This window comes from Pinus tabuliformis, chromosome 6 (genome assembly GCF_031772625.1).
Source record: "Pinus tabuliformis cultivar Carrire ecotype Pingquan chromosome 6, CPIR1, whole genome shotgun sequence".
Lineage (NCBI taxonomy): Eukaryota > Viridiplantae > Streptophyta > Pinopsida > Pinales > Pinaceae > Pinus > Pinus tabuliformis.
Window position 1 is genome coordinate 748027130 of NC_142292.1, and position 21038 is coordinate 748048167.

The 21038-nt window shown below is 37.0% G+C and overlaps 1 protein-coding gene across 13 annotated transcripts in view; it reads right to left on the reverse strand.

Annotated features, from left to right (window-relative positions):
• Window positions 1–21038, reverse strand: part of LOC149260897 (uncharacterized) — a 291502-nt gene that overhangs the window by 71017 nt on the left and 199447 nt on the right. For 2 of the 13 annotated variants that reach the window (XR_016258345.1, XM_089421320.1), the window contains one exon: window positions 9907–9969. The exons of 8 other annotated variants lie outside the window; for them this stretch is intronic. Coding sequence is in view for 3 of the 5 variants with exons in the window: in XM_089421320.1 (XP_089277446.1) it covers window positions 9918–9969 (52 nt within the window). In the remaining 2 variants the exon portion in view is untranslated. Of the gene's footprint in view, window positions 1–9889; window positions 9970–10092; window positions 10130–21038 lie in introns of those variants that run through there. 3 more of the 13 variants (XR_016258344.1, XM_089421317.1, XM_089421326.1) reach the window with 2 other exon arrangements.

Here is a 21038-nt window from a genome sequence, read left to right on the forward strand (position 1 = left end):
GGTATCCCGGTGGCTTGAGCAACAATTTCAGGTGATAGGGTGAAATCCACTCCTGCAAGGTTCACATGACCATTGTGCAAATGTAGGACAAACAAGCGGACTAGTTCTCTGTGGTGTTGAATTTGTGAGATCCTCTCACAATATCTGAAGCATGATTGATACTGAAAACATGTCATTGCAAGTGGACAAGCTTGCAACTGAGCCAAATAAGTGGGCTCCTCCCTGACATGCAGACCACCCTTACCACCCTTGTGATGCCTCCTTGGTACTTCTACCTCCGGTGTTGAATCACTGTCATAACTCTACTGGTAGTCTGATTCGTTTTCTGACATGGTTTTGAAGGCAAGATGGCTGAAATGTATTGCTGACTTTGCACCCAATAAACTGTTGTTTGACTTTTTCAAATGCTGCAATTTGCTTGAGAGAAAAGTGGATTTGGAAGCTTGCTGACAGTTTGTTGAGCGAAAAACCCAACGCGTAGCGCGCCTCGCCCAACGCGTAGCGCGCCTCTGACGCGTAGCGCAGTGCAAATTTGTTCTGAGAAATGCAGCCTGACGCGTAGCGTGCCCCTAACGCGTAGCGCGCCATCCCTGATGCGTAGCGCGCCTCTGAAACTGCCCAATTTGCCCAAGAACTCTTGAAATCGCCTTTGCAAGGATTCACTTAGCTTGTGAGAGGCAAATGAGTTGCTAATGAAGAGTAATGTGCTTTTATAGGCTTCCTTTAGATTTTTACTTGCCCAAAACCCACTTTATAATGTTTGAGTGTTGACACTTTTTTGAATTAATTGGCTCTGACTTTTGGTTTCCTTTCTTTGAAAAATTGGTTGAAATGATGATTTCTTCTGAAAATTTCTGCAGGGATAACTTCCAAGATGCTTTGGCAAAGGAGACCAAGGCTGCGCTTCGACATTTGGAGAATTTGAAATTTTGAGAATTTTTACAAAAAATGAGATAATGACCTTTGTTTTTCAAAAACAGAGTTTTGAAAACAAGGTGAAAATTTAGCTGTACAATAGTGAGAATTATTGAAATGATGTTTTATGAAGAACATCCCTCTGGCCTGCTGGTCCTTTATGACCTCTCAAGACAAAAATTGACTCAACCCTAGACCTAAGACCTCGAAATTTAAAGCAAAATGAATGACCCTTTGAAGATTTTATTAACTTAAACAAACCTGAACCAGCAGTGCCAAACAGGAGGAGAATAAAAGACACAAACTCCCTCCACCGGGATTATGGCATGCCTAACGGAATGCAACATGATCACACTGATGGGACACCTAATCATGAAATGCAAAGAGCTTTGATCTCTGGTGGAGGGCTACTAGACCGACTCTAACAACTCGGCCTCTCGAACTGGTATTTTTGCCGGGTCATAAATTTTTTTAGTGACTCGGATCAACTCGGCCAAGTCGAATCCGACTCGGCCGAATTTTAAAACAGTGCTGCTACCTTGGTTCCGTCTCCTTAGACACTGTTCTGTACTGACAGAAACTGCGTCCCACCAGCTCCTCAAATCACATTCTACACATCTCCCTTAACCTCGGCAACTGAAGAAACTAAGCCCTTCAGGCTTTTGTGCAATCACGACGAAGGCTGAATCTACTCCTCCAACCAACTGCATCAATCCTACATGGCTGAGCAAGATGATGTGGCTTTGCGTGAGCCTCTTTTGCCTCTCTTTGACTTTGCGTTGGCCCTTCCCTTGGCTTGAAATGTTGACATAGGTTCTATGTGAGCCTCTGCATCACCCTCTAAGAATTGTGTCACCTCTTCTCTTGTTGCTTCAGCTCTGGAACAACATTGTCTCTCGAGACAACTGCTTCTGCTGCAAATTCTTCAGATTTCTCCTGCTAGCGTCTTCAATCCTCTTGTGATATGTAACTACTCTGATACCATGTGAAAATTCCTGAATTTAACACATCAGAAACCCCTACTGTGTTTTCTGGCTTACTATCTCCTACTTGTTCATTACATTAACAAGTTATTTACTAACAGAAATATCAAAGTAAACACAAATGTAGACTTCACAAATATACAGATCAGCAACTGAAATAAAACTGAGACAACACAAGAGACACTGTTGTTTTGGGACAATCGTCCCCAGAAAAATCCAATGCAGGAAAACTGATGCAACAGATATGAGGGTTTTATTATTATGCAGATTTTTTAATACAACTAAGGTGCCAGAAATGGCTCACGCTTCAGAGATTATCCTCGGCAAAAATACTTTTCTCCGAAGACAGATATTTCAGCTAATAAGCAACTAGATGATTGGTCCCACAGTAACTTCCAATGTTCCTTAGTTGGACAGTAAAAGCTACTCCAAGCTTTCTTCTGGAACTGCGTCACCCTCCTACGGCTCTATGTCAGTTGATCAACTCTCAATCTGGTCCATGAAATCACCTCAGCGCAACCTCTTCAACCCAACATCAACTTTGAAGCTCTTTGTGTTGCCTACGTCAACCTCTGTGTCTTTTGCGTCAGCCTCTTGACCCTCTTTGTCCTTTGCAATGACCTCCTCAGCCTCTGTGTCAGCCTCTTGACCCTCTGTGTCCTCTACACTGGCCTCCTCAGCCTCTGTGTCAACCCTTGCTACCTCTGCATCAGCCTTCCTAGGCTCTGCGTTGTCTCTCTTGCACTTTCTCTACCTCCCTGATATGTATTCTCGGCCTCCCAACTGCCCCTCACTCCAACAGATCACTAACTCGATTTCTCAACAAACCCTGCCCCAAAAAACCGAATTGAGTAATCAACTTGATGTGTCTCCCACTGACCCTCAAGCCTTCTCTTATACTTTTCCTGTTGACGATTCAACAGCTGAGATTAAGTCCCTAATCAACGGCTAAGATTAGATCCGGTTTGATCCTCGTTATTTAAAATTTTCTATCCCATAATATATTAATACACATTAATATTTTAATTTTCCTAAGTTTATACTTAGGAACCCCATTAAAAATATTAATTATTTTAAAATATCTCCATCTGGGCAGTGTTCCCCAAACGATTTCTGGGTCTTGGAGATCTCATGCGCCTTAGCCTCTCTACCAATTTTCATGGCTAGAGCACATTCGATGCTACCAAAAATCAACAGTTTCAAGGGGTTATCTTTGTGTGAATGAGTTGGTCTAACTATGTAAACATCAGTGGCACTCATTCCCAAAGTTTTAAGCATTGTCGCACAAGTGTCGTCACGATCATCGCAAAGTGTACTTTTAGTGTCACACTTGTCGTAAAGTTGTCACACTGAGGGAAATATGTTGTTAAAGTGCTCTCGATGATCTATGTTGTTGTGTCGTAAAAGTTTTTCAAGTGTGTGATCATAGCCAAGTCATGTCACTCTTCATAATAGTCTCTTCGGTCCCACACTTAGCCAAATTTCAAAAAGTTCCAGGCAACCTAGCCTCATCCAACCCTCCAAAACTGCGCATTTCGCAACTTCAATGCTCAAGCCCAGAGCTTGCCTCCCAGGATTGCGCAATTCATCCTCCCAGTCTGACCTTAACTGCGGATTGCGCAGTCTCTAACCTCAAGCTCATTCTTGAGCTCCTGAACTACGCAACTGGTTGCGCAATTCTCCCAAGCATTGCAAAACCCCGCAGCTCAGCACACTGAGTCAAGAAACTGTGCAGTTTGTCTCACTAATCCTGCGTGAACTGTGCACTGGGCAGTCTCAAGGCTCAAGCCACAGCCTAAGCTCTTGAAATGTGCAATTGCGCATTCACTTGGGCTCCACTCTCCTCCTAAATTGCACAAAAGGTTCATTCAGTGCCCATTCCCTCAGCGTGTCACCCTAAGCTCTTAGACCGCGCAGTCTTCTTCCTCAGCCCAACCTGAACTACACACTACGCAGTATCAAGGCCCAAGCTCACCCCTGACTACCTAAACTGTGCAATTGCGTAGTCACTCAGCCCTTTTCCCAACCTTCCATTCAATTTCAGCTCAGTCAGTGGATCAATATGCACAATGTTAGACTAGGGTTTGTCGAACTGATGTCGTTTCGTCATGAGTGAATTGCAAAATCGGGTACCTTATCATGTCATAGCAAGATGACAAAGAAGGAGATGGAGAAGGAGGACATGCTAGAAGACACATATGGAGTTGAAGAAATAAAAATGTTTTAAACATGTTTCAAACCGAAAGTTAACATTGGCAAGAAGTTTCGATGGATTTAATTACAGGTTCACCCAAATATAAATTAAAGAGTGTTATTATGGTAGTGATAGATCAAATGAAAAAGTATTCCCACTTTTTCTCTCTTTATCATCCTCTTAAAGCAAGAATTATGGCAGAAGCATTCGGGAAATAGTAAAAAATCTATATGGAATACCAAAGATAATTGTAAGTTATAAACATCCAATTTTTACTAGAAATTTTTGGGCAATCAATTGGCTCACAACTCATCTTACCATCCTTAATCCGATAAGCAAACTAAGATTGTGAATAAATGTTTAGAAGGATATCTATGCTTCTTTACATTTGATAAATAGACAAAATGAGTCAAATGGTTTCCCTTGGTAGAATGGTGGTGCAACACAACCTTCCATACTTCATAAAAAAATGTCACCATTTATGACACTTTATGGATATCATGCTCCATCCATCACATCAACCTTGAAAGGGACTATAAAATCTGAGGCAGTAGGGGATCACATCCAACACCAAAAAGAGGTTCTCAAGCTATTGGAGGACAACTTGGTTGTAGCACAAAATAGGATGAAAAAACAAGCAAATCAACAAGACATGGAATTTGAAGTGGTGAATTGCATATATGTCAGACTAGAACCATATAAATAGATGTCTGTCAAGAATCAAAATAAGGAAAATAAATTAGCTCCAAGGTATTACGGCCCCTATAAGGTGTTACAGAGGATTGAAAGTGCGGCCTACAAATTGGAGTTGCCTGCATGTTCACATGTACACCTAGTCTTCCATGCTACTTGCATAAACAAGGTTATCGGTGATAAGATCCCATTTAAAACTCTTCTACTAGAGATTAATGAAGGGGGGAAAGTAATATTAGAAGCAAAAACAATTTTGGAAATAGGGACTAAGCAGCTGAGAAATCAAGCAATCACTCAGTACCTCATCAAATGGAAGAACCTACCAGTAGAAGAAGCAACCTGGGAAGATGAGTATCTCATGAAGAAACACTCAGATAGTCAAGCGTTGAGGACAACATTTTTTCGAAGGGGAGGGGCATGTTCAACCCTATATAAGCGTCATGTTAACCCAAAAACTCGTTATTAAGCCCTAGATATTGGGTGATTACATTTCTAATGTTTTATTGTTATGTAGGCTAAAACCCCTCAAGGTCCCATTTTATTATAATTGTATCATCAAGCGAAAAGACGAAGGAACACCGAACTCTAAGAGAAGATGAAGATCAAGATCAAATGGAAGACTCCTCATCTTCAAGTCATAAGGAGGACGAAGAAGAAGAACATGTACCACCTTTTCAAGAAGACACAAAGAAAAAAGCAGCAAGAAGGATAGCTTGGCACTATCACATCATCATGCAATTCATGCCATCAGTGTGATGTCATGTCCTGTCACAAGTCATCATATGCCACATCATTATTGTGGATTATGTAATTACCTATTCAACATGTGTTGTAAAGTGGAAGTCCAAAGGACACATTCAGAATATGAAGAGTCATGTAAGGTCGAAAATTCATACGAAGTCAAGCAGTCATGAGGGTAGTCAAAGAGTCACAAGGAAGGTGAGGCATCACCTCTTGATTATATATACACCCTCATTGTATGGGCCAATGGCTTTTCACCTTGGCTCCTCTTGCAAGGCATCCGAGAGATAAGCTAATTGTTTTGAGCAACAAGGAGTGGCTCCAATGCTCCACTATTGGAGCTATTGGTGTCCATTGTATACATGTGTCTTGGAACTTTTACTTAATATGAGAAGCCCTATGGGCCCACACATTCTTCATGCATGGATTATGGATATTTGTAAGACTATTCTGTGAATGTTTGTAATTCATGTTTGCTTTCATTTGTGCTAAAGTAGTTGAACTATTTTGGTTATTTTGGTACTTACCATATTGAGAATGTGTTGTAATTGCTATTATCGTCGTTGCATCCTCGTAGACTATTCCGTTGGATATTAGACAGATCTTCCTCGTTCTATTGGTTTCAATGATCGTCGCATCCTTGTGGACTAGTCCGCTTGATGTTGTACAGATCCTTCTTGTTCATGTGTGTCTTTCCTAAGGTGGTACTACTAACTCTCTCTTAGAGGCTCACTTTTCCTCCCCTCTGCAATGAAAGAACTGACACATATGAGCGAACACTCACCAGGTACACCCCCCTTTCTTTTCAAAGGCACCACGCGTTTCGCTGTCTTGCGGACAGTTAGAACCAAGGCAAATCTATAAGAATACATGGCAATCGGGCTAATATTCCAGATTGGGCTCCTACTCCAAACGGTGTGAGGACTAATTGGGACGTCAATCGGGGAGACCCTTTGTTTGACGGATTTCCAACACCGTCAACAAATTCAATTTTTTAATCTTTAACTTTTGTCCTCAAAAATTCTTTATTAAATACCCTTTCCTAAAATTTAAGTAAATTGTTTTGGGAGAGGATGTGACCATGCAGAAAGGTCACATGTATAATTGACACTTATTTCAAACTCCGAGGAATTTTAATTATCAATAATGGTCAAATAGTGCAGCATCACAACTAATCGATAATCATGATTATATAAGCGAATATTGCAAATGACCCTCAAGCTTCTTTTAATAATCTTTACGTTGACATTCAACGGCCCAGCTTAAAAGTTAATCAATGGCTAAGACCATTTATGCTTGATCCTCGTCTTCTTCTAGAAGTTACACCCACAGTTAGATTAATACCCATTAATTATTTTAATTTCCTAAGTTTAGACTTAGGGACCCATCAAAAATAATTAATTATTTTAATAAAACTATTACTGCGTGGAATTTCCCAAAACGCTTTTTGGGTTCTTTGGAATACATGTGCCCAAGTCTCCCTGCAAAATTTGAGACTTAGAGCACATCCGATGCTACCAAAAATCAACATTAGAAAATCAAAAAGGCATAAAGATTTTCTAGGGGAAAACCCAGTAAACAACTCTTCCTTAATAATTTCACGAGATGATTCAAGACCCTTGATCTAGACACAAACTTCCTCCACACCAAGTCAACCTTTTCTTCCTTTTGTAGATGATAACCCTTTCAACAATAACTTTGCCCTAGCAGCAGCAACTTTGATCCAACAACAACTTTGACCCAGCAGTTAGTCGAGCAACAACTTCGACCCAGCAGTATCTTTGTCCTTCCAGCAAATATCCCAGTGAATCCACACAAGTGAGAGAGACACAAACTCAAAAACTTCGATTTTCCTTCTTCCACAACTTTGCACTTTTTATGCTCTTCTTCTCTTAGATATCGAACTTGTGAGTGTGAGTGCTCTAAATAAATTTGAACTGCTTGTATATATAGGCTTCTGATGAGGTTGAATTACCTTGTTTGAGGCCGACTAGATCTCCTTGAGGTCGACTTGGTGTGGAGGTGACAAATGACTTATTTGTCTCGATAATAAATCTTTTTACATGATTCGAAAGCCGAAGAAGGGTCTCTTTAAATGGACAAACACACTACTGACTCAGTATAAATCATAGAACTCCTCAACGAGAAATTTGACCTAAAACATGATGACCCAAGCATGAAACCCTTGCTTTAATAATCCATATTAATAATAATAAAAAATTGTTTTTCTTTCTTTTGATAAATACATTTCATTTTGACTCAAGTACAAATATGAAGACCAGACATGTTACATTCTTCAACACTCCCTCTTAACTAGGGATGTATTCATACTTACATATACAAGTACATGGAAGATCTCAAAACACATGAACCATGAAGAGTTTAGGCAATTACGGTGCCATGCACTAGATTCATGACAAGGGTAATCTATCTAGGTGGGACTAAGATGGACTAAAGCTTTCAGCCTCTCTAGGTACCATTAGGCTTACTTACTAACCATCAACCCAAGGAACTAGGTGCGTAATGCAAGGTCAAAGCTCTATGACCAATGCCACCCTCCCTACTACTTCGGGAACTAGACATCAACACATATGTCGGTCAGATGTCCTCCCAGGCATTTTATACACTCAATGCCTCAACACATCAAATCTCTCTAACCTCAAGCATGCTCTTTCAAAAACTTTAAGAGATTTACCTGAACAGTCGCAACCCCAATAGGTAACAACCTTTCAAATACTCATGAGTAAAGACAAACCATCAAGGTCTTCAGACTTCTTGATGTTGCCTCATAATTCATCACAGTAGGACTTTGACGCTTCCCAAACAGATCTTGACAAAGGTTTCCTCAATTATTCAACTTCCTTTCCTACTTCACATGCAGCAACCAAACCTTGCTTTCCTTCTTTCAACAACACCTCAATATTCATTCTCCAACTGTCTTCTTCAAGGTATCCATCATGACTATAATATGCCCTCCCTCTCAACTTGGAAGATATCCTTCCTTTTACCTCGACTTCTTAACATGGGGAGATCAACTTCTTTCTATGACATCGGAGCATCTTTCATGTCTTCCATCCTTCTTAATCATCATCATTCATATAACTTCATTCATCATGCTTATCAAATCAACTTTACAAGCAAACATCTTCATCATCTTGAAAATTATGTACCTACACGACTTAGATAGCAAGTACAACCAAATACATATATATAGAAGCATGAAGTTAACTATATCAAAATCATTGAAGCATTAAATACCAAAGCTTAGTTATGTTCATAATCAGCAAGAGACATACTTTTATACTTCAACTTCTTCTGTTTGGATTACGATATAACCCCTAGATCACATTAGTAACTCAATCAAGATATCGGTCTCATTATATCTAGGGCCTCAATATTTCTTCCAAAGATATGACATACTCTACTATAATATATTGCAAACCCTAGAAGCAATTCAAACAAGTATAGTTCTACAATGCATCCAACAACTTTAGAATTCATATGTTAGACTTCTACTAGGATTTAATGCAAACCCTAGATTCCATGCATGAGACACTAAGCCTTAGATGTCAACAAATAAAACAATTATAACACAATCTAAGGTTTCAACGATATGACCAACTTCTACTAAGGTTTGTTGTAATCCCTAGATTTTAACATCATAATTGAAACAACATAATCACATCATATCCTAGAATATCAAACTTCTACTACGGATTAGCTACAAACCCTAGAACTTAACAACAAATAGGTTAACACAAATACATATCTAGGATAATCATGCACAAGCATATCATAGCATATATAGGACAAACCCAAGAGACAAATATCAATACATTTAAAGTCAAACATATCACAATCTAGATCAAACTAGGGTTTTGATCATATAGACAAACATTTAACTAAGGATTCATTCATAGGAGCTAATTCTCGATACATAAGGGTTTTACTTACAAACCCTAATTTACCAAAACTTCAAGATCTAGGAACACATTACCATTCAACCCTAAATGACTAGGGTTTCCATAACAATACCAAGACTCCAAGCATGACATTACCATCAAAACCCAAACATCAAAATGAATAGTATTTTCTAGGTTTCATTAGTAACCCTAAGTAGACTGGGGTTTTTTACATTAGCATACACTTAGGTTAGGGTTTTACAGAGAACCTTTCAGGGCTCCACAAACAAAATGATTTTAATGAGGGTAGATTCAATCTAATGATTAATCTCCCAAACAAGAATCTCTATGATTCAAAGGTCCTAGACATAACACTTGTCAGTAATGTAAAATAGATTCCTTAGTATGAATGAGTATACCTTTATAACAATGAAAACCAAAACTTATAATCTAAGACATACCTTTGAGTTAGACAAACCTTATAGGACATCAATTCCAATGCTTCTCTTTCATGGCCCTGGAGAATATCCGCAGGCTTTTCCTAAACAAGGAAAAATATGAAAAGAAGTGTTATTAGCATCTATTATAAACACATCTAGATAAGAAAAGGAAAAGCAAAGACGAAAGATAATACAAAGAGTAAGATACTTATCTTTGAAAAAGTGGTGAGGGTTCCCTCTTAATCCAATCTCGAGGGATACCTATAACTTTAACAAAACAATTCAACAATGTTTATCCAAAGAATATTAAACCTATAAGTTCTAGAAATGAAAATACAAAACAAATGAAAAACTTAGAGTGGAAGGATAGAGTCCCTAGCAAAAAAGTCTTTGACTTTAGATTCTTCTTTTTTGTTCTCCTTTAGAGGTCCTTCATCAACAATATTTGCATATTCCCTTTCTCTCTTCTTGTTCCTTGGATTCTCAGGACAATCACTTTTATGGTGACCCATCTTATGACAATTGTAGCATTCGATTTTAGGTATCTCTATTTTCCTTCTAGGCCCTTTAGACTTCTTGAATGATCCTTTGTTCTTGTGATGAGCAAAGTAGGCATTTGAAACTTTTTCTTCTTCATTCTCCTTATTGCTTACTAGAGAAATTATGATTTCTTCCTGACTGCATGCATTCCATAGTTGTTCGAATGTAGGAGTCTCCTTCCAGTTGTTGAGACCTGATGAGAAGGCACTCCATGATGTTGGTAAACCTAGAAGTGCAGTGATTACAAGCTCCTTCTCCGGTACTATCTCATCAATTGCTTGGAGTTTATCCCTTAATCTAGCTATTCTCACAAAGAAAGATGTCACAGTATCTTCCTTTGTCATCTTTCTAGATCTTAGTTCATTTTTAAGACTTGTTACTTGACCAAGATTCTTGATAGTGAATCATTTGCATAATGCCTCGTACATTTCTTGAGCAAAGTCTATGTTGCATATATAGGGGATGAGGTTATCCTTTATTCCATCCACCATTAGAGTCATGGTCAATATTTCTATTTCTCTAAACTTTGCCTTTTCTGCATCGCTTCACTCATTAGTATGCTTATTTAACTTTCCATTGACTAGATCCAAAACTTTATTCTTTTCGAGGATGAGGTCTATCCTCTTCTTCCAAGCCCTATAGTTAGATGCTCCTTCTAGTTTGTTTTCTCCCTTCATTGAGTCAGACATTGTCCTTAATAGACTTGACTTCTTATATGATTTCTTTTGATGACCCTTATTCAAAGCTTCTTAGAAATCCTTATTCTCCTTTCAATAGCTCTTTGAGTTGTCTTTTTCCTTCTTCACCTTAGCTCTGAAACCAAGTTAGAAAATCAAAAAGGCTGAACGATTTTCCTTATATAGATAATTACATGTGATATTCTTATGTTTTTCTTATGTTCCTCTTTTATCTTTTAGTTCATCAAGCAATTACCAAAACAATAGCACAAAGATAATAGACACTAGCTATAGGCAGACAGCCAAGGCAAAAGCCCTACCTAGGGGAAAAACCAGTCAACAACTCTTCCTTGATAATTTCACAAGATGATCCAAGACTCTTGACCTAGACACAGACTTCCTCCACACTAAGTCATCCTTTTCTTCCTTCTATAGATGATAACCCTTTCAACAATAACTTCGTCCTAGCATCAACAACTCGTACCAGCAACAGAAATTCAATCCAGCGACAACTTCGACCCAACAATTAGCCCAACAACAAATTTGACCCAGCAGTGAGAGAGACTAACCCAGAAACTTTGATCTTCCTTCTTCCAACAACTTTGCACTTTTTCTGCTCTTCTTCTCTTAAATATCGAACTTTTGAGTGTGAATGCTCCAAATGAATTCGAACTACTTGTATATATAGGCTTCTAGCGAGGTCAAATTACCCTATTTGAGGCTGACTTGACCTCCTTGAGGCCGACTTTGTGTGGCACTGACAAATGACTTATTTGACTCGATAATAAATATGTTTACATGATTCGAAAGCCCAAGGGTCTCTCTAAATGGACAATGATGCTAATGACTCAGTATAAAACCTACAAGTCCTCAATGGGGACTTTGACCTAAGACATGATGACCCAAGCATGAAACCCATGCTTTAATAAGTCATATTAATAATAATAAGAATTATTATTATTATTTCTTTTGATAAATACATTTCATCATGACTCAAGTACAAATATGAAGATCGAACCTAGTTACATTCTTCAATAATAAGGAGAATGGTCAAATGTTGAAATTAGAATTGTCTTTGATACCAAATTTGATAGCCAAACCTAGCTCACAAATAGAATAACCAAAATACTTGGAATTTAATGTAATCCACTGAGGATACAATATAATATATTGAATAATGTATAAAAGAATGATATGATTTGGTTAAAATGTGAGCCCATATAAATACTAGGTTGGTTGCTCTTTCATTGATAATCATGTCCCAACTAACAAACATTTCCTTTAATAATTATTAATCATACTTATTAGTTTCAATATTTATTGATATATTTCTTGAAGCTTGTGGCAGTTTCTAAAGGTCTTCTGCATAGGCTTCATGTCTTAGCATGTGGAAGATGATTTAATGCCTTCTTTAGGTGCTTGTTTGGTGCAGTCAGTGATTTATGTCCTCTTTCCTAAATCTAACTTACGAAAAGTACAATAATTAAAATCAATTAATTAATGTGGACTATTAAGTCATTTCCTAAGGATAAATAATTTAATTATTTAAGTCATTTAGAAATAATCACAACCAACGATCTCCAAGATCTTTTGACCATAGATTAGGGTTAGGGATTTGAGCTTAAAGAAGAATATAAAAGAAGCCTAGCGAAGAGGTGAGAACACAAGAACATAGGAGAGAAGGGCAACTACAACATTTTTGGGAAAGCAATTTTTCAAGGAGGGAGTGAATTCTCTAGGCATGAGACTCAATTCGACTGAGGAGAAGGAAAAAGAATATGGGGGTAATTTCGGGGAGCTTCTAGGAGGCCGATTTGCTAGGAAATGGTGAGGTCAAATTGTTGAATTGAGAAGGCACAATTGTTTAGGAGGTCGATTTGCCATGGTCAAGTTATGAGTGAGCAGAGGCTGAGTGAGAGATAGCGCAAAGGTCGATTTTCTAGTGATAGGTGTCTCAATTTTCTTCAGGTCGAATTTCTTCAGAGGTCAATTTCCCTTGGGTAGAATTATTCCAGTGGGGTCAAGTTGCATTCTTTGCAAATTCTCTATGGGTTGAAACCCTAATTCTCCAAATTAAAAAATGACAAAGAACTATTGTGGGTGACTTATTTATATTGCAATCTATGATTGATCTCTCCAGTTTATTTCCATTGCATATATTTTAGATATTAAAATACCAATGATTTTATTTTTCAGTAATTCAGGATTTATTTTGTTAAATAAGTTGATGGGAATAAATAATTGTCATGAGAAAATAAATATGGGCTAGTATTACTTGATTTAACATGGTATCAAAGCTACCTAGACAACTTTAAAAGAAATCTGAAATCACTAGGATTTGTGTAATGTGCCCAATCTAATTTGTGCAAATTTTCTTCACAAAATTTTAAATTTTTTATATGACAACTTTTTACAAACAGTGCTTGTGCAAATCTCTATCAAACACTTAGAAGAACACCTTCAGCAAACACCTCAAGGAACAGAGATTTTTGTCAAACATTTCATAGGAAAAATAAAAGAATGATTATCTGAGGCAAAATTAACTTTATTGGGATAGAAATTTAGGAGATTGCCAGATCTTCACTATAAAACCTTCTAAGATTTGCCAACTCGACCCTTGCTGAATTTTCTCCTAGAACTTGATGAATTCAACCAATTGACAAAGGCTAATATGAGGAAGAAATGATGACAATCTTCAGCCCAATATGAGTGATTGTTCTTCAGGAATTTGGCCCACTAATAAGATTGAATTTGACCCTCTATTGGGAATATTTTTGGCCCACAAGAATAGACTTGGCCTCTATGTAAGGAAGGGAACTTGGTCTATGAATTAGATAGGTGCCAAACACCTGGAAAATGCCAAATTCGCACCGCTTCTGGGACAATAGTGTAAACTTCATATGAGTGTGACAATTTTTCCCAAGAGGGATGAATCTAATTGTTGGAGAATATATCATAGAATGGAGGATTTGGCCTAATAGAGAAAATCCTTCAACCACAAGATCAATTGTGGGATGGAAAAAGATCAAAATCCTTACTAATGAACTTCAGAGTATGGCCTAGCAAGCAAGATTAAAACTTATAAAAAACAAACAAAGGAGAGAATGTGAGAAGAGCCTCTAGACATTCTCCTTCCAAGTGACAAAGTTTCTGATCAAATGGATCGAACTTAGTACCCTTACGATAGTATTGACTAATCACAATGATGCCAGTAATGATGTAGGAGAAATAACCAAGAAAGAATAGGTTCCAAACCTCGAAAATTTTCCAAATAGATAACCCCTCAAAATCAAAAATGCTCCAATACAGATATTTCCATTAAGTCCTCACACACTCCAACTATGAGTACAACTGAGGAAGCTCTCCTTTATTCATAAAGTGAGCTCTAACTTCCTTTACAATAAAATATCATTTTTTTATTTGATTCCTTGGATCTAGCTTAAGCAAACTAAATCTAGTTGACTTCTAAGAACAAGTAACTTATCACATAATTAAAATAAAGTGGTTGAGCCACATTTAAAATGATTTGATGAGTCAAAGGCTAACAAGGGGGCTCTATCCACCCAAGATTAAATAAAACTGGTCCAAGTTGCCACGTCAACCCTCCAATTCATTTGAAGTTGATGTAGATTATCAATCTCCTCATGGTCCAAGCCTCAAAATGTGGTAAGGTGCTTGCCCAAGTCAAAAAGACTCCAACGTTCTTCCTTTATTACTAGAACAGCCTCAAGAAAAAGGTTGCATAACATTCCATCAACGAAGTGGCACTAAAGATCTTATACCTCCAAACAACCTCGCAAATGAAGGCATCTTTTCAAGACGAAAATTAGGTCATTATACCCCTATCCAGCCAAGTGAGCTCAAATATAGTGAAGTTAATCCCCAATTGATCTGAAGCTTAGGGTGGTTATTGATCTAAACCTTACGAGAGTTATAGTTTAAGTTTGGATGTATAAATCATAAAGTCATATCAAGGAGGCTAAGATCTAGGAGGCTTGAATGTCGAGATTGGAGGACAAAAAACATAGAGATCTTCCATACAATTGATCACAAGAACATTGATAAAAATGAAAGAACAGAATACATCAAAAAATTATGAAGAGAGAGAGAGAGAGATTAGAATAGAAGAAAATTTACATTAAGAAGAACCATTATATGCAATGAGGCCAATTTTGCGACCTATCCTTCTTGATCTTCACTCTCTTCCTATTGCATTCTTATAGGGTGTCTCTTTTATGGAGTCAACTTTAACTAGGGTTTACTCCATCAATTACATATCTATAAAGTTCCCTTTCACATAAAAGCATGACTTCATGAATTATAAATCTAAACTTAGACAATAACCCCCATAAGATTCGGATCACCATTTCAACTCACTTATTCTTCAAGATACTTCAACCACGCTATGTCTACATCATCTAAGGTAAACCATGAACACAGCATCCACATTACCCTTCAAAGTCATCCAAAGTACCCCAGCAACGGCCCCAAGTGAGCCTTTAAATGATGTCATAATCAGCCCATAAAGTTTAAGTGACCAACAACGATAGTGTTCAAGCAATTTCCATGTGCCATGCATAGGAGGTATCCAAGTGTCCACAAACAGCCTCAAAATTGCCTCAAGAGGTGTTACCAATGCTTTAAACACATGTGAAGTGTCTCGAACAACATAAGATTCCCTAGGAAATCTGAGGCACCCAAAAATTAGAATGCAACCAGATCATACAGGAGGGTTATACCATGCCACAAAGTGCTTTGTTAATCCAAAATTTTACTATTGCACCTGTTTTGGATGGAGTAACAGAAGGCATTCCTAAAATTTCATTAATATCAATAAAAGGAATTATGCAACCAAGGACACTAAAACTCATAAGATTCGTACAAAATAAAGATTTCATGTTACTTATAGTGTATGAAAGTATACAAAATTTTACCAATATTAGCAATGCTAAAAAGTTAAATCTCTTTGCATATCCCACCAAAAAAATCACTATTATGGCAGCAAAAAGCCAAAACTTAAAAGATAACATGGATATGAAAATGTCATATAATAGTTGTACAAAAGCATCATTTCAAACTACAAAAAAGGTTTTACACTTTATCATTATTGAATGGGCATATAGGTAGGCCTTTTGTACCATCTATAGAAGCTTCAAATATAAACCCTTTATTGACGCAAAATCTAGTAGGCCTTGAAGAGGGAAATCCTACAAGGTGTAAGCTAGACCAAGAAGCAACATTTGGGTAGTGGCCTACTGTCACCACAGCGAAAACCCCCTACTCTTTATGGATTTTACCCAATGGGAAGGGTCCAGGTAGGAGAGAAATCACTTGTAATAGTGATGCAGGAGCATTAGAGCTTCCAAGCCATCAAGATTTTTGAAGAAAAGCTACAAAAGGGGTTTCAATATTGTAAAGGAATTCTAATTCCTTAATTGTAAATATTCTTAGTTTCTTTTAATTATTATAGAATAGTTTTAGAAAAGCCACGGATAATAGAGATTTTTTCAACAAGGCAAAAGCAAAGATGCCTTGAAAAGAATGAGAGATTTATGGAATAAATCATGAGAGCTTTAGTGAATAAATCATGAGAGCTTTAGGGAATAAATCACAGAGTGATTTATGGATTTACTAAAATCTAATTTTCTTGTAACTTTGTATTCAATCATTGTAAGCATGAGAGGTGAACTAATGGCCAAATGAATGTGAGATCAAGATAAGAGAGATATGAATACTTTTGAAATTTTATGAACATGATTTTATTAATGAAAGGAATTTTCATTATGTTTATAAATTGTCTAGTGTATCTATGTAACTGATAATAGTTCTAATATGTGCATGCTTTACAATTCACTGTAAGTGAAGTAGAATTTTTTATAGGAAATATCTTCACAAAACAAATTAAGGGCTTCTTGATGAAGTGATTTGTTGTGTGATCTAGAGAATGTGAATTTGTAGGAAGAGGTTAATTTACCTGCATCATGTGGTAGTAGAGCTAGTAAGCTCTTTGGAATTAAGGATTTAAACCAAAAGAAGGGCGACTTCCAACAAGTAGAAGTTGGGTAAAAGTTGTCAAAGGGTAGTTCCATAGTAAGTGTGGGTAGAGTTTCCAAGTGAAGGTTCTATGGAGAGAACCAGAGAAAATTCCAAAAGGTCAAGCTAGTGAAGAAAGCTTGATGAGGTATTGAGTGGCAAGAAGAGGGGACTTGCTACAGAGGAGAGGCTTGGCTGCAGTTCACTATCGAGCATGGAAAAGCTCACAAACCTAGAGAGAAGGATGACCACAGAGGGTCAGGACAAAGGTTCAAGTGTAAGCCACGACAGAAGGAAAGAAGATGTCAAGGCAAAAGACATCAAGAAGAAAACGAGTGATGAAGAGTTTAATAGGGAACTTGTTGAAATGAAAGCACGGTTGAATGTGCTTATGGAGCTACTACAACAAGAAGTTGAAGACCATAAATGCGGCTGGATTTTTAAGAAGAAAGTTAAATGGTCGGTTAAGGAATTGTTTCCAAGAAAGCTGCAAAAGAAGATGAGACACATGATAAGAACCTTGTTAAAAGAAGGGGAAATAAAAGTAGTTGAGTAAGAGGAAGAAAAAGTGCACTATTGTGAACCAGAGAAAGGGTCGTTGCTTTGTGAAGAAGAGGATATAACAGTGGATGAGATCCAAGAATCTCATATTTATGAAACTAATGAATTTTTTGTGAATGCAGGCATAAAAATTGAAGATGAGCATGAGGAGATAATTAAAGAAATAGAAGACAACCTATTTCCTAATGATAGCATTAAACTTCAAGTAAAACATTCAAATTTAGTGTTTAATGATTCTGAGGAGGAGATGAGGTATTTAGAGGAATGGCTAGTAAGAGATGCATGTGACTACATAGAGGTTGCAGGAATAGATCAAGTTGATTTAGAGCAACATATCGGAGTGTCATACAACAACAGTATGGAGGAAGAGATCATGCAACAAATGGAAGTTGACAGCAGAAGATTTCAATAGCCAATAATAAAGTTGGATGAAGAAATTAATGAGATTTGGATGTTGATGGAGAGAGTGTCCAGACAAAGGTACTGTAGAAGGAAGAACAACCAAATCAAAGGAAGGTTGCAATTTAATGCTTGGAAACCTAGAGAGACAAAGGCAACAACAGCTAAACAAGTCAAGCAACAACATAATGAAGTGGATGAAAATTACAAACCAAATTTTGGGATCCAGGAGGATTTGACAATTAATGACACATGACCAAGAGGTCATGAATTTTTTCTACCTTGGGAGTCTGATGCAAGAGCATTAGAGCTTCCAAGCCATCAAGATTTTTGAAGAAAAGCTACAAAAGGGGTTTCAATATTGTAAATGAATTCTAATTCGTTAATTGTAAATCTTCTTAGTTTCTTCTAATTATTACAGAATAGTTTTAGAAAAGCTATAGATAAGAGAGAATTTTTCCATATAAGGCAAAAGCAAAGTTGCCTTGAAAAGAATGAAAGATTTATGGAATAAATCATGAGAGCTTTAGTGAATAAATCATGCGAGCTTTAGGGAATAAATCATGGAGTGATTTATGGATTTACTAAAATTTAATTTCCTTGTAACTTTGTATTTAATCATTGTAAGCATGAGGGGAAAACTAATGGCCAAATGAATGTGAGATCAAACCAAGAGACAAGTGAATACTTTTGTAATTGTAAATACTTCTTGAATAATATAGATATGGCACATTGATGAAAGATTTATTAAATGAGAAGTGAATTCATTCATGGAGTGATGGATTCATAAATTTGTATTTAATCATTGTAAGTGTAATGGCTGAATGTCACTGAATAAATTGTATGGACATGATCATTATGTTCATAAATTGTTTGGTGTATCTATGTCACTGATAATAGTTCTAATATTTGCATGCTTTAGAATTCACTATAAGTGAACTAGAATTTTTATATGAAATATCTTTGCAGAACAAATTAAGGGTTTGATGATGAAGTGATTTGTTGTGTGATCTGGACAAGGTGAATTTGCAGGAAGAGGTGAAAAATCTTGCATCAAACAGGTATTCTAGGGTTATTATACGAAATGACCTCACTAGGAATTCTTCAAGAAAGACACAATTTAGGTTCAACGCTTCACAAGGAAGTAATTCGATGAAGAGACCTATAAATAAGGGCACAGGAACTAGGGCTTGATAAATTTGACGAGTGTTGGAGCGACTAAAGGTCAAGGCTAGAAGAAAAGGTTTCTTACAATGTATACCATCTATGTCAAGGCTCATGAAACCTTTAAGGAAGCCCTTAGGTTGAAGGAACGAAAGCTAGGGTTTCCCTCTTGGGAAAGCAGATAGGGAAAAGAAACTTATGGATGAAATTGAAGTGGATGCCCACCAAAAGGATAGATTTTGTGGCAAATACTATCGTCTTGATGTTTAGGCTCTCCAACCACCAAAATTCCTCTTGCCTTGGGATTCACACCAAAACCTAGTTTCCTAACTTAACCTAGAAAGGGTTGAATAGAGAGAGACAATGGATAAAATTAAGATGTGATCAGCAACCAAATGGACCAGACCCTTATTCCTTGGGAGTATGGAGTCCTCAATGTGTTAGATTAGCCAAAGAGCTTCTATGGAGGCCAAAATTTTGATGCCCTAGCAAGTAAAATTCCAACAATTACCTATGCAATGGAAGATGGATTTTTCATGGGAGAGCTACCAAGAGTTCACCACTACGAACATTCATTTACACATTAGTTATGAGTAATGAATGCAATAGATCATTGAGATTAGCATTTAGTAAATAATCAACAAAATTAGGGCACAATTGCAATTACTAGAATCAACAAAATTCCATACACTAGACATGTAAGAGATAAATTTTCAACATCTAAATACACTATAGGATAACATGCAAAGAATCCATTCCATTCATCCAAAGAATAGCTCCAAAGATAGACAAATCAACTCCAAATGTCAAAGTGCATCAAGATTACTCCAAATCCTCCACAAGAGAAGAATGTGAATTGCTCAAGAGGGTTGAAATTCCAAGTGATGAGATGATGAGAGATCACCATGAATGGATCTCAAATATATACGTGTGCTACTAATGTCTAATTATGCCTAGAAGCCCCTCAAACATTAAAATAATGGGAAAGTACTAATCAAAGTCACAAGACGACTTTGTAGCCAATGTGAAACATAATAAATTGTTGATTTTTAAGGAGCAATTAAGACAAGCACAATTTCAACTAGATAATTACTTCCAATGGTACAATTATATCTTTAGCACATTCCAGAAACCAAATCACTATGCAATTACACTTCAGAAAATTTCAACCATAAATACAATAGGGTAGTAGAGATCGCAATAAAACAATGATACACAAGGGACACAAAAATTTATCATGGGAAAACCCAAAACCAAGAAAAAGCCCAACAAATCTTCTCTTAGGGGAAATTGTCCAATCCAATCATATTGAAAATAGCATTCCATTGACCGAACCAAAATCCAAGTCAAAACAATCAAAGGAGAGAGAAAGTCAAACTTCTACTCACAAGTCAATTCTATTCAAAGAGGTAGAAATTTGCTTGTCGCTACTCTTGGTCAACTGAGGTCAAAGGGACCGAATTTCGATTGTGCAATTCCACTGAAGATTCAGTCAAAACTATTTGAACTATGATCAAAGACAATCAACACCTAGAAAAACAACTCAGAAATTTTGTCAACTTCTTCAATAAAAGATGCCAAAATATTCGCTCCAAAGAACAATCAAAGATTTGGTCAACACAACCTAAAAATAATCAAAGTCAATGTTGGTCAACACTCATTGGTCAAAGCTCGCTAGTCAAAGTCAAGGTTCGTTGGTCAAACTTTAGATTTCTCCCTCCTTCGCATTGTGAAGAAAAGATCACATTTTCTTGAGAGAATTCGAGTTGATAATGCCAAATGAGGAGGTCTCTTGC